The sequence below is a fragment of the Myxine glutinosa genome, chromosome 10, assembly GCF_964187855.1.
Source record: "Myxine glutinosa chromosome 10, kmMyxGlut1.1, whole genome shotgun sequence".
Classification (NCBI taxonomy): domain Eukaryota; kingdom Metazoa; phylum Chordata; class Myxini; order Myxiniformes; family Myxinidae; genus Myxine; species Myxine glutinosa.
In genome coordinates, this window is record NC_136270.1 from 118,390,947 (window position 1) to 118,404,980 (window position 14,034).

Below are 14,034 nucleotides of genomic sequence, written 5' to 3' on the forward strand. Positions count from 1 at the left end.
AAATATGTTTAAACATTCCCCTGCAGTGTTTTATTCAGTGGTATTTTACAACACGCTGTTTTTCTTGCTATTTAAAAGGCTTTTTTCAATTTCCTCATCAAATCATTCCATTTCAAAAAAAAATTCAATCTCTTACAGCCATTCCTTTCGACATTCTCTAAACTCAATTCTAACAATTCTCTAAATTCTAAAGTCCCGGTGTGTACCCCGGTTTAGAATAGGAACCAAGTATCCCTGCGCGTCGTAAGAGGCGACTAAAAGGGTTGGCGTCAGGAAGGGCATCCGGCCAGAAAAACATTGCCTCAAAAATAGAACCATGACAATTACAACTACATATGCGCAGGGTACAGCCCGAAGTACCCCGTGGGGGACCCCACTCCCTCTCGTCAAAACTCAAGGTGGGGACTACCGATCGAAGCAAGGGTGGAAATCACTCCATTTATGACGACGAAACGTCTGATGCCCGAAGTGGAGATCGGTTTCTGAGGTTTGGGACATGGAATGTAGGGACAATGACAGGGAGATCAGGAGAAGTGGAAGAAGTATTGGTCAGAAGAAGAGTGAACATATGTTGTGTGCAAGAGACGAGATGGAAGGAAAGTGGTGTGAGAATGGTGAAGGGTAGGCAGGGACAGAAATACAAGTTTGTGTGGCAAGGGTGCCCGGATGGCGTGCATGGCGTTGGTGTCCAGTTTTCTGAGGAGTTTGTAGACAGTGTGGTGAGTGTGATTAGAGTGAGTGATAGGTTGATGATGGTGAAAATGATGATTGGAAAGCTCTTGGTGAACGTCATCTCGGGATATGCTCCGCAGGTTGGTCAGAGCGATGAAGAGAAGGACAAGTTCTGTTGTGTGATAGAGAAGCTGATGGAAAACGTGAAAGATGAGGAAGTTGTTGTGGTAGGAGGAGACCTAAATGGACATGTGGGAAGGATTATGAACGGTTTTGAGGGAGTTCATGGGGGTTACGGATATGGTGTGAGAAATGGAGAAATGGAGAAGGTGAAATGATTTTGGAGTTTGCTGATGGAGCTGATTTGTTGATTTGTAATACTCAGTTCCAGAAAGAGGTTAATAAGCTTGTTACATACACGTCAGGTGGGTCAACGACAACCGTTGACTACCTGATGGTTCGTAGGCGATATAGGGGGCACTTCCGGGACACAAAGGTGATCCTGGGGGAGGAGGCTGTTTCACAGCACCACTTGGTTGTCTGCGACTTAAGGGTAAAAGGTGCGAGGAGAGCTCGGCGGGTGAAGTACGAACCGAGAATGAAGGTGTGGAGGTTGAAAGAGGTGACAGTAATGGAGGCATTAAAAGAGAGGCTGAGTAGGATAGATGATGATGTGGTTGAGCTTGAAAGTGGTTGGATGTCAATGAAAGATAGTCTGTTGGGAGCCGTTGGTGAGGTATGTGGATGGACAAAAGGACCACCGAGGCACTCGGAAACATGGTGGTGGGATGATGAAGTTGGAAAGAGGATTGATGAGAAGAGGAAGAAGTTCAAGGAGTGGCAGAAGGCAAAGGGTATGGGGGCAGAAACAGCAGAGCATGAAAGTTATAAGGCAGCCAAGAAGGCTGCAAAGAAAGAGGTAGCAAAGGCGCAGGAGGGACGTAGGAAAATGTTCGGAGAACGCTTGGATTCGGAAGAGGGTCAGAGAGCGGTATTCAGGAATGCAAAGCAGATAGCGAAAGAGAGGTGTGATGTGATGGGGGTGAGTTGCTTGAAGGACGAAGTGGGACAAATTGTTGTGGACCCAGATGGAATTAAAGGAAGATCGAAGAGATATATGGAAATGCTGTTGAATGCAGAGAATGAATGGGATGGGAACATAGAGGGTAACCCAGTTTTAGGACCGGCAGAGAAGATAACTGAGAAGGAAGTTGAAGAAGTGATAAAAGCCATGACGAGTAGAAAAGCGGGAGGGCCGACGGGAGTTGTGGGAGATATGTTGAAAGCAGCAGGAAGTTGGGGTGTGAAGAGAATGACAGAGATCTGTAATGTGGTGGTGAAAGAAGGCCGTATTCCAGTGGATTGGGAACTGAGTACCCCCGTCCCTCTATACAAGGGGAAAGGTGACCCTCTGGACTGTGGCTCGTATCGAGCGATAAAGTTATTGGAGCATGGAATGAAGGTATTGGAAAGGGTGTTGGAGAGGAGGATAAGGAAGAGAGTGAGGATTGACGAAATGCAGTTTGGATTTATGCCAGGAAGAGGACGACAGATGCGCTTTTTATTGTAAGGCAGTTGCAAGAGAAGTACATGGAGAAGAGGAAGAAGTTGTTCCTTGGGTTTGTTGATCTGAAGAAAGCATTTGATAGGGTTCCACGCAAAGTAGTGACATGGGCATTGAGGAAGTTAGGAGTGGAGGAATGGTTGATCAGAGTAGTGATGGCAATGTACAAAAGAAGGGCGCACAGCTGTAAGGACGAAGGACGGGAACAGTGGTGAGTTTGAGGTGAAGGTGGGAGTGCATCAGGGGTCAGTACTAAGTCCACTACTATTTGTAGCTGTGATGGAGGTGCTGGCTCAGAACGTAAAGGAGGGTTTACCGTGGGAGTTGTTGTATGCAGATGATCTGGTGTTGATTGGGGAGAGTATGGATGGACTGAAGGAAAAGATGAACAAGTGGAAGGAATGTATGGAGACAAAAGGTCTGAAGGTGAATATAGGAAAGACGAAGGTGATGGCAAGTGGTAAAGCATGTGGTGAGGTGGAAAGAACTGGGAAGTGGCCGTGTGCTGTGTGCAGGAAGGGTGTCAGAGTGAACTCCATTCAATGTACAGTTTGTGCTGAGTGGGTTCATCAAAAATGTAGTGGTCTGAGAGGGTCATTATCCAGTGTGGCAGCTACATTCAAATGTAAGGTGTGCACAGAGGGAGCTGCGGATGAAGGAAATGTTGAGTTGGATCTTGGAGACGGCGTGAAGCTGGAAGGTGTGAAAGCATTTTGCTACCTTGGAGACGTCTTGAATGGAGAATGTGGATCAGACTCGGCAACGGTTGCTCGAGTGAGATGTGCATGGAAGAAGTTTTGGGAACTGTGTGGCGTGCTGATGAGTGTCGTTGAAGCTGAAGGGAAAGGTGTATGCTGCATGTGTGAGAAGTGTTATGATTTATGGGAGCGAGACATGGATAATGAACGTAGAGCAGCAACGAAGGCTGGAAAGGGTGGCAATGCGAATGGTTCAGTGGATGTGCGGAGTATCGTTGAGAGAGAGGAAGACAAATGATGAATTGCGAAAGATGATGGGAATAGAGCCTGTGATTGATGCTGTGAAGAGAAACAGGTTGAGATGGTTTGGTCATGTGTTGAGGAAGGATGAAAGTGACTGGTTGAGAAGAGTGATGGAAATGAATGTAGAAGGAAGTAGAGGACGGGGAAGACCGAGAAAGACTTGGCGAAAGATGGTGGAAGAAGAAATGCGGGCACGGGGGTTAACAAGGGGGGATGCAGAAAATAGGCCAAATGGAGAAGATTGTCATGGGGACCGCAAGGCTAAACCCCGCTCTAGCAGGGAAAATGGCCTTAAAATGCATGTTGTTGTGTTGTGTGTATTCTCTAAACTCACCTTCATTGCACCCCTCCTCTATCGTTTTCAAACGGATCTCTGACTTGAAAATCACAATAAACCTGCTTGTCGTAAATGTTTGTTTTTCATTAATCATCCACTTTCAAAACTCCCCCCTCACCCCTCCCTTTCAATTCTCCCCCCTCACCCCTCCCTTTCAATTCTCCCCCCTCACCCCTCCCTTTCAATTCTCCCCCCTCACCCCTCCCTTTCAATTATCTCCCCTCACCCTTCCCCTCCTAAACTCCCCCCTCACCCTCCCCTTCAAAACCCCACCCCCCACCCTTCCCCTTCAAATCTCCCCCCCCCCCCCTACTATTTTTCTCCAATCTCCCCCCTCTCCCCTCCTCCTAAAAGCTGCCGCCTCCCCACTTACTCTCCCTTCCAACTCTTACCTCCATCTCCTCCAACCTTCGACTTTGCACTGCCCCCCCTCAAACAACACCTCACTGTGCCTCATCCCATCACCATCAAACCATTTGTCTTCCTTACCCTTCCCTTTCTCCTAACCCTTCTGCAATCTCCGACACACTATCAACAGCTCTCCGTACCTCCCCCTCTCACCCCGCATCTTACCCTTCCCCTCCCATCCCCTGTCCTGTACCCGATGTTCCCCCACCCTCTTCCTTAACGGTATTGACCTCAAACATACGAGGCCATCGCTCAAACCTGATTGATCTCTCCATTCAGGTTGCTTCTGACAAACCAGACGTAATCTGCTTAATAGAAACTTTCCTCCTTCAGGATGTCTCTGATTCCTTAATATCTCTTCCTGGTTATTCCCTCTTCCGGTATGATAGACCTGACCCTCGTCCTGGAGGTGGGGTTGCTGTCTTTATCAAAAACTCTCTTCCTCACTCTCCTTGCACTGCCCTCTCTCCACCCCACCCTCCAGGAGTACCTCTGGCTACGCCTTCCTCTCCGCTCCCACCTTTTGTTCATATGTGTTCTGCACTGTCCTCCAAACAGTGATGACTCCATTTACATTTCACTGTCTGACAACATGGACCAACTTCTATCAACTCATCCCAACTCTCTCTTCCTCATATATGGAGACTTCAACTGTCATCATGCCAGCTGGTTGGGTGTGGGTTCCTCTCACACCAGCCATGGCACCTCAGAAAAGGACTTCTGTGACTCACCGGGACTGACACAATCTGTCAATTTCCCAACCCAGATCTCAGTCAATGGAGTATCTTCTCTTCTAGACTTGGTTATGACTAACTTCCCTGCAAATGTCTGCTGCTCTTCTTCTGCTCCAATCGGTTATTCTGATCATTTCCTTGTTAAAGTGGACATCTCTCTGGCCATTCTCAGAGAGCCTCTTCAGCGCCGACGAGTCTGGCATTCACTCAGGCTGACTGGCCCTGTCTTCAAGCAGCCATTAATCATCTGGACTAGTCTTCCATCTCTACTGACTCCGACATCAACTCTTCCTGGGAATTCTTCCAAAGTAAACTGCTCTCTCTCATGCACAGATTTATCCCATCTCATCTTCAGTTGTCGTACCCTTCCTCCCGTCCATGGTACCCTGAAGATTGTCGTGAGGCAGTTGCCATGAAGCAACTTGCCTTCACCTCATGGAAGGCTAATCCGACTGAAGGTAATCAGAGTGTGTCTACCCTCAGGTGAGCCAGGAAACAATATCTCTCGACTCTCAAGACTGAACTCGCAAACCTGTCTCCCTCCTCCAAATCCTGGTGGCGTCTGGTCAAATCCGTTTCTGGTGTTTGTTCCCCCTCCATCCCCTCCCTTACCTCAAACAGCTCAAACTACACAGTGGACATCTCTCTGGCCATTCTCAGAGAGCCTCCTCAGCACCGACGAGTCTGGCGACACAGCTCAAACCTCGACTCTGATTCTGCAACTGGACCAGACGGCATCAGCCCACGGGTCCTAAAATCCTGCTCTGCTGCTCTATCTCACCCTCTCTCTGTTCTCTTCACCCTCTTTTGCTCAAGGTCATCTGTCATCTGCTTGGAAATCAGCCAACATTACCGCTTTACACAAAACATGTGCAAAAACAGATCCTTGCAACGACAGACCAATCAGCCTGCTCCCAGTAATCAGCAAGGTCATGGAATCAATCATAGCTTCTGACATCAAATTCTTCCTCTTCTCCAATGGCTTGATCTCGGATCATCAATTTGGATTCAGACCAGGACATTCTATTCTGGACATGCTGCTTCTGCTGTCTCAACAATGGATGGAGGTCCTCAATGCCAAACAGGAAATCAGAGCTGTCTCCCTCGACATATCACGTGACTTCGATATGATCTGGCACCCCGTTCTGCTCACCACCTCTCCTCCTATGGTATCCATGGAAATCTCCACGCATGGCTTGCGGACTTTCTCTCTGGTCGTAGTCAATGTGTGGCCCTGAATGGTTTTCTCCCATCTCCCCTTCCTGTTCAGGCTGGAGTTCCTCAAGGCAGTGTTATGGGCACTGTGTTTTTTCTGGTCTTCATCAATGATCTCTCTGACTCTCTGGAAAATCCTCTCTATCTCTTTGCTGATGACTCCACTCTCTATCGCTCCATACCTCATCCCTCAGATCGGCAGTCTGCAGCCTCCTCAATCTCTGCAGACCTGGACAAAATCACAGACTGGTCAAACAAGTGGAACATGTCTTTCAAACCTGACAAATCTCACACTCTCACGATGTCTCTCCAAAAAGACTGACGGGACAACCCTCCCTTCTACTTTCTCAACAATCCTCTCAAAGAAATTCTGTCACTCAAGCTTTTGGGTCTCACAATCTGCCATGATCTTTCCTGGGAAAACCACATTTGCAAGCTGGCCTCCAAAGCCAGTCGTCGACTGGGCATCCTCCATCGTGCGAAGTCCTTTCTTGGCACACCTGAGCTCCTCACCACATACAAAGCTTTCATCCACAGCTCAATGGAATACTGTTCTCCCCTCTGGGCCAGTGCTCCTGCCTCACACCTATCTTGGCTTCACGCTGTTGAAACCAAAGCTTTCAGAATCATTGGAATCTCCCGCGATGAAGCTAACTCTGAGGGTCTTTCACTCATTCACCACAGGCAGGTTGGTGGTCTTTCTGTCTTCTACCGACTCCTATCCTGCCTTGCTCCCCCAGCTCTTTCTGTGCTCTGTCCAACAAATATTCCTGCAGGTCGCACAAGATCTGCCAGCAACCTTCTTATGCTTAAACTGCAAAAATCAAGACTCTCTGCTCACCTTCACTCTTTCATTCCTCTTTTTTCCCGCCTCTGGAACACCCTCCCTCACTCTCTTCAATCCCACTCCTCCCTCCAGGTCTTTAAAACAGCTGTTCACCACCATCTCTTATCTTCCCCCATCCAAAACCTTGATCTTTTCTACCCCTGTTAATTTACCCCAGACCCACTTTTTTGAAATACCGACTTCTTTCCTGGAAGTCCCAGCATTGTCCATGTGTTTTTTTTCCCACTCCCAACCCCCCTCCCCTCCCCCATTCCCATGCCTCCTCCCCCCCAAGCCCACTCCCTCCCACAGATCTCCCGATGTCCCTGCTCTCCATCGTGTCCTCCTCTCCCTTTATCATATGTTTTATGTGTCAGTTTGTCTTTTTGTGGGCCCCTTACATTACTTGTACTTACAGTACTTGCAGTACTTTCATTACTTGCTAACTGCTACCTGGTATCCGCACCCAGGTCATTTTATCCTCTTCAACTAAAGTATCAAACAAGCCCCTCTCTGCTGTTGTTAGACTATGAGTCTTGTTTTTTAATATACAGGTATCGAATAGCAGAGATTCCTACGTTCTTCATTACAGTTGTGCTGCAATGTCATTGTCCTTCAACACCATCCATTAGTCACGATGGAAAATAAATGCAAATTGCTCCGCGCTTGCATCATTGATGAAAATGTTCCTCAAATGTGGCATTCCATTTATTTCCCATTTTACGATCCAAATTTTATCCAATTGACGTGTCTCTTTTCATCTCCCATTCCCACTCCTTGCCTCAGTTCTAGCATCTCTCTATCCCCCTGATCCTCCACGTGCCGTTCCCTTGCCAGGGCCCGAAGGATGCAACTTATTCATCTACCACCTGCCCCAGGAGTTTGGGGATGCAGAACTCATGCAGATGTTTCTACCTTTTGGAAACGTCATCTCTTCCAAGGTCTTTGTGGACCGAGCCACCAACCAAAGCAAGTGCTTTGGTACGTATCGAGATTTTTCTTATTTTTTTTTCAGGGACTTCACTTGGGGCCCTGTGATCCGACAGATCGACAACAGGAAATGACATGTGCAGGTTGTTGATTGGTGAAAGCAGTGGGCGGGGCCTGCTGGTCACAAACGAGAGGTGTGGCTAGGTGAATGTGATTTCTCCTGGGCAAGCGTTTGCTGTATTTATTTATGTTTTGTTTCTCAGCTGTAGTGCTGGACGCAATGCAGCCATTCCCTCCAAACCCCCACGCCACAGGCTTCGTGAGCTTTGACAACCCAGCCTCGGCCCAAGCAGCGATCCAGGCCATGAACGGGTTCCAGATCGGTATGAAGCGTCTTAAGGTGCAGCTCAAGCGGCCCAAGGATGCGAACCGGCCCTACTGACAGGTGCCGCCATGCCCCCCCCTTGGCATTCGCCACTATGACAGGTGTGGATCGATTGATTTGTACATCGTCATACAGTATACTCCACAAACCTCACAATACAAATGATCATTGCATTGTTTTAACAATTCAGATTCATATTAGTGTCATTATCATCAGTATTCATTCATTCATGCAAATGCAACACCTGTGTGTGGGTATATGGACTAACTATTGGCTGGAGGTGGATGGGGGGAAATTCCGATCAGGTCATTAATTTGGAATTGGGCCAGTGTATCAGCACACAATGGTCTACTCTTTTTGAAAGGTACAGCTGGATATTTAACGTCCACTAGAGAATTCTAGATGAATTTGAATTTGATGTCCATAGATGTTGATGTATTTTTCTATTACATGCTGTTCTGGATTTCTTTCCCACCATTTAACCTAATACTGATGCATCTTGTACTGTTTTCGTCTCTTCTTGTCTAACCTCCATTGCTCTTCTCATTAATTTAACTAGAGGAGGACCCGCCCAACGGGTGATCGTGTTCCAAGCGTGCAACACGTTATTTTGACACATCCCTTTATTTGGGCGGTGTATAGGTCACAGACCGCTGCCTCGATTGCTCCCGAACATAAAAATAACCCGCATTACATCCATGAAGCAAAAACATGCCTACTGCTTATGTGCATATATAATATGTCGTAGTTATATAGCTCTGATAATTCAAATTGTACTAGCCCGTAGGCTGACACAACAGGCCTGAAGCCTGATGCCTATACGTGCTGTCGCCTTTACAAGGCCCATGATGCTTATCGGCTCCAACCTTTGAATATTTGATGATCCTTTTAACAGTTTCTTAGATTGTTTTGCACTGAATGGAAAACTTCTAGGGACGGCATGGCGATAGTGAATATGACACTTCCGAAGATGTCTCAGAGCTTATCAAAATGGCGGACGTATGATTTTTTTTTTCAGGTTACAATTGTGGATGGTGTCAGGCCAACTGTCCAAACAATGGTTATAGAGCGGACATACATACATACAAACACTTGCTCCATTATATATATATACCTATATATTATAGTATTCTCTTCTTTTTTTTCACTTAATCATGTATTTTTATTAGGAGGTTAAATATTGTTCTTTTAATGCCATTTTCTTTGTTATTTTGTTCAATTCGGTCTGTATGTCAAGGTAAAGTAAAAAGGGCTTGAAACGATTAGCATAACGAACAGAGAAATAATACTGTCTAACTGCATACAAAGCAGTCGATAAATGTTATTTTATTCATACATTTATTAATGACAAGGTGCTGTTATTTAGGGAAATCAAATTCAAATTTCAACTGCCAAGTCCGTGTCATCACATTTGATCATTGTTGAGTTTCTCACTTTACATCCTCATCTTATTATAATGGAGCAAACGTATATGGATGGTCATGTATGTATATTTGTGACTAAAACATCTTCTTCTTCTTCAAATTTGCTTCTTCTTCAAATATTCGTTAACAAATCCCGCCATGTTGTTTACATATATAAAGCTAACATAAGAAACACACTAGTGATTCATAGCAAATTCATCAGCGCAAATTTATTTTGTTACTTTGACTTGATTAATCGAGATCGAGATATGGGCAAAATAAAATATAGGATGTAAAAACTTGGCCTGAAGTCTAAGGGAAGCGGTGTATTGGGGGCACGTCCGCTCAGTAAGGCTGGCAGTTCGACTTTCTCATCCAGTTTTTGATAAATTTGTGTGGACTATTAAATTCCGCCATGTTCTTTATATAAGGCTAACCTAAGAAACCCATTCGTGACGTACCTGTATTCATCAGCGCTAATTTTTTGTTACTTTGACTTCATCAACAGACCAAGGTACACAGTGTAATGGGGGCATGCCTTCTCTATAGGCTATGGCTGGCAGTTCGAATTTCCATTCCAGTTTTCGATATTGTGTTGCCTCTGCCGCCCAGTTGTAATTAAGAATTTCAAACAAATATAAATTTGTGCTCATTTCCTATTTATTTATACGTGTTGGGTTCTGATTTCTGATTTACAGTATATATTCAATCAGAGCACAAAATATATTTGGCCAACCTACCCCACCGTCCCCTCCCTCACCCCCCCCCCCCCCCCCGGCACCTTCCACCCCATCCAATCCCCTCCCCCCCCCCCATTCCCCCACAAACCACAATCCATAATCACCCCCACTAACGCACACCCACCATCACCCCTTCCCTCACGCCCAGACAAAGCAGGCATGGTCAGTCAAAGATGCCTATGCCCCTGCAGCGATGTGTGTTGAGGCACTCGTAGCACGCTGATCGACGCTATTACTTAAAACGCACAATAAAACAACAAATGCGAACACTAAAATTCCCAGAATTTCTGTGCAGGCAGCCATGTCTTCCCATTGTCAGTCTCTGATTGGCTGTGACAGTCATATGTGATGTGACGCGTGCTTCACAGCCAATGTTGGACCCACAGACACACGACGTCACACGAGTTTCACAGCCAGTCCACTAACGATGCATTTTCCTCTTACAAGGATGAAATTAAATAATGATCAGAGCTAGTAATTCATTATTTTATGAAGAAGAAACTCGTATTTGTATCATTTTGAAGATGTCAAAATATATCCTCATGCCTACGAGATCATTGGTATGCAAAATAAGTGCCGTGATTGATCATGTGATAGGCATTGATCATGTGATGTGATAGGCAAATGTTTGAAGTTTAAACGAGCACAAAAAGGTGAGAAAGTAGAGAATCTTTTGAATTATCAGTGAAGATTTGCATCAGAGCATAAATCAATATGACGATGATAAAAACACACCCATCCCATTGCAATTTGTGTTAAATTTTGATGTGCTCTCACATGAGGTTTATGTCCAGAAGCTTTCACTGAAAATTTAAAATCTGAAAATTCTAATCTGGCCTGACTTTGCTGCAATGTTTTATGTATAAATGAGCCCCCACCTTTCCCCTCCCTCCGCCACACACCCCCATCCCCTCCGTGATGTTTGTTTGACATTCTTCTTCTTCTTCAATGCTGCATACCTCTGGGCCATCCTGTCAGCCCCTGTTTGACACTGACACAATGGAAGGGAAATTGGGAGATTATCCTCTGGTTTAAGAAGCAAATTACCACCAGGCTCCTCGTTGTCTCACCGAATCACCAATTCGAGTTTTACTGGCAACCCCACACCTGATAATACCATAGGCCATTATTGACCAGAGGTATTCAGATAATGCAAGAGGAAATGGATACAATTAGAAGGCAATTAAATGAGTTAAAATGTTATGTTTAGTTTTCATATATGAAGGTTCAAATTTACAATAGGATAAAATTATTATAGACGGTGTTTGTATTGAAAATCAGTGAGAATGGCCTCATCATAGTTAACTGTCGTGGTATTTCTCACATCCAGGGCTTCTCTGCCTTGCTGCAACCTCCTTTCCCTTATCCATTTACACAGAAGGGTCAGTGGGTTTTCAGGGTTGTCTGTCGCTCGTAACACAGCTCGACCTTACCCAACACCTGTTGTGAGCCTGGTCCATATCCGTACCGTTTGTAATACCTGAATACAGTAACATCCTATAAGAAACTGTTCTTGCCTGTGTGTTCACCCGTATGACTCCATTTTGTTTGTTTGTTTTTTTTGCACCCCATATGCCCACCACGCTTTCTCATTTCCTCACTCCGGCCATGGCTCCTGCAACGTCCCAGGGCACAGGGCAGCGTCACTCAAAAATCATAGTATTCCGTCCCCAACTCCCCCCTCCCTCCTGCCCTCCTCCTCACTTGCTTTGGGCTAAGTTGTGAGGGGGAGGAGAGGAGTGGTGAGGTGGAGGAGAAGTTCGGGGGCGGGGGGGGTCAAAAGAAAGACACAGAAAGAAAGAGCTGCCCATGCCATGCTAGCCACTTTCAGTAAGTTTGCTGTGCCTGTGTTGGAAATGTTTCTTATTATTTTTATTTTTTCTTCTTACAGCTATTATATATAAAAAGTGCAGTGCATTGTGGAGTTTATCAGCAGCTGGAGTGTCTCTCAAGTGGCTCTGTGACGTAAATGTGGCTCTGTGGACTTATTTGGCATTGTACTGTTATAAATATTATTATATTTTTCATTTTTCTGCTCGACATCCTTTTTCATATATACATACAGTCACGTGAATATACAGTATATATATTATATATATATATATATATATATATATATATATATATATATATATATATATATATATATATATATATATATAATAATAATAATAATAATAATTCATTTATTTTGTATAGCGCTTTTCCAGAAGCCCAAAGGCGCTTTGACAGAGTGGCAAACATAATGCATAACAATACATGAAAACAACAATTGCAAAAAGACAAGAATCAATAGGGAAATATTTAAAGCAAAAGGAGGGAGAAGGAGAAGAGATAGTCAGGGGTTAAATGCTGTGGGTTGAATGTTGAATGCAGTGTTGAACAGGTGGGTCTTTAGTGATGTTTTGAATGTGGTGAGTGAGGAGGAGTCTCTGATGGTGTGAGGTAGTGAGTTCCAGAGGGTGGGAGCAGCGATGGAGAAGGCCCTGTCCCCCCAGGATCTGAATTTGGTCCGGATGGAGGGGGTCAGGAGGTTGGTACCAGCAGAGCGGAGGTTGCGGGTGGTAGTGTGTCTGGAGAGGAGGTCAGCCAGGTAGGATGGGGCCAGGTTATGGAGGGCTTTGTATGTCAAGAGGAGGATTTTGTACTGGATTCTCTGGGGGATGGGGAGCCAGTGAAGCTTGTAAAGGACGGGGGTGATGTGGTCCGGGAATGGGTGAGTAGACGGGCAGCGGAGTTCTGAATGTATTGGAGTTTATTGGTGATTTTTGAGGGTGAACCATAGAGGAGGCTATTGCAGTAGTCCAGACGGGAGGTGATGAAGGCGTGGATGAGGGTTTCTGCAGCCGTGGAGGAGAGGGATGAGCGGAGACGGGCAATGTTTTTCAGGTGAAAGAAGGCTGACTTTGTGATCTGTTTAGTGTATTTGTCGAAGGAAAGGGTTTGGTCAAAGATGACGCCAAGATTCCGGATGTGAGGGGAGGTAATATACATACATACATATATATATATATATATTGTTGCGGTTTTGAGTTTTGTACAATAAAGGTTAAATTTCCCCCTCATAATTAGTCACATTGCAACATGTAGCCTCGCGATAGTGCAGTTATCTCATAGTATGTGTAAGAATAGTCCTTTTCCTGTGTTAGTCTTGCGTTGAGTAGAATAATGAGAATAGGTCCTTTCATCGCCTCCATTGCCTTATGCCTCCATTGCCTCCTTGTGCTGCCTTTGGCTTTTTGGCGCGAGTTAACACGAGGCAGGCCTGGCAGGTCGGGTCTGGACCAAATGAGGGCGGCGAAGAAGCTGACGGTAAGCGCAAGCCGCCAATGAGGGCTCAAAGGGAGTGGCTGCGGCAATGCATCACAGGGTGTGGTTGGAACGTTCGAGAGGGCTCAGGGCGTGTCCATATAACCCGTTGCGCAAAGCCCCCAAGGGAGTTGGGAGTTGAAGAGTGCGTTGAGTGGAGTTCGGGGGGAGGTGAGCTTGTGCATTAAGCTATTGGAGAGGTGCGTATTGATGAGAGTTACGAGTTCTGAGAAAAGACACGCATGAACCAAGTATAAGCGCTCGTATTAAAGTGACGCTCGGTTGAGCTTGAGGTTGAGCCTCTATTGCATTGGGTTACGCGAGTGATAGCGCGCCGGTGACTCAACGCGCTGTGGAAAGCCACCGAGAGACGCGTACATTCCCTCCCACCTTCCTGCCTCATCTGCCCCTTTGTTCGAGAGAAAGCGCTACGAGGATCCTTTCCACCACCTGCTTGCCATCTCCGCGGGACGTGCTGGGACCGTGGAGAGCATGCCGGGCCGCCGATCC

General features: G+C 45.9%; 1 protein-coding gene across 1 annotated transcript in view; it reads left to right on the forward strand.

The window, feature by feature from the left end:
* The window catches only part of LOC137433836 (CUGBP Elav-like family member 4), a 577,562-nt gene that overhangs the window by 493,268 nt on the left and 70,260 nt on the right, over positions 1-14,034 (forward strand). Inside the window, 2 exon segments of the mRNA XM_078785224.1 lie at positions 7,595-7,738; positions 8,002-8,173. Coding sequence (XP_078641350.1) covers positions 7,595-7,738; positions 8,002-8,129 — 272 coding nt within the window. The 3' untranslated portion in view covers positions 8,130-8,173.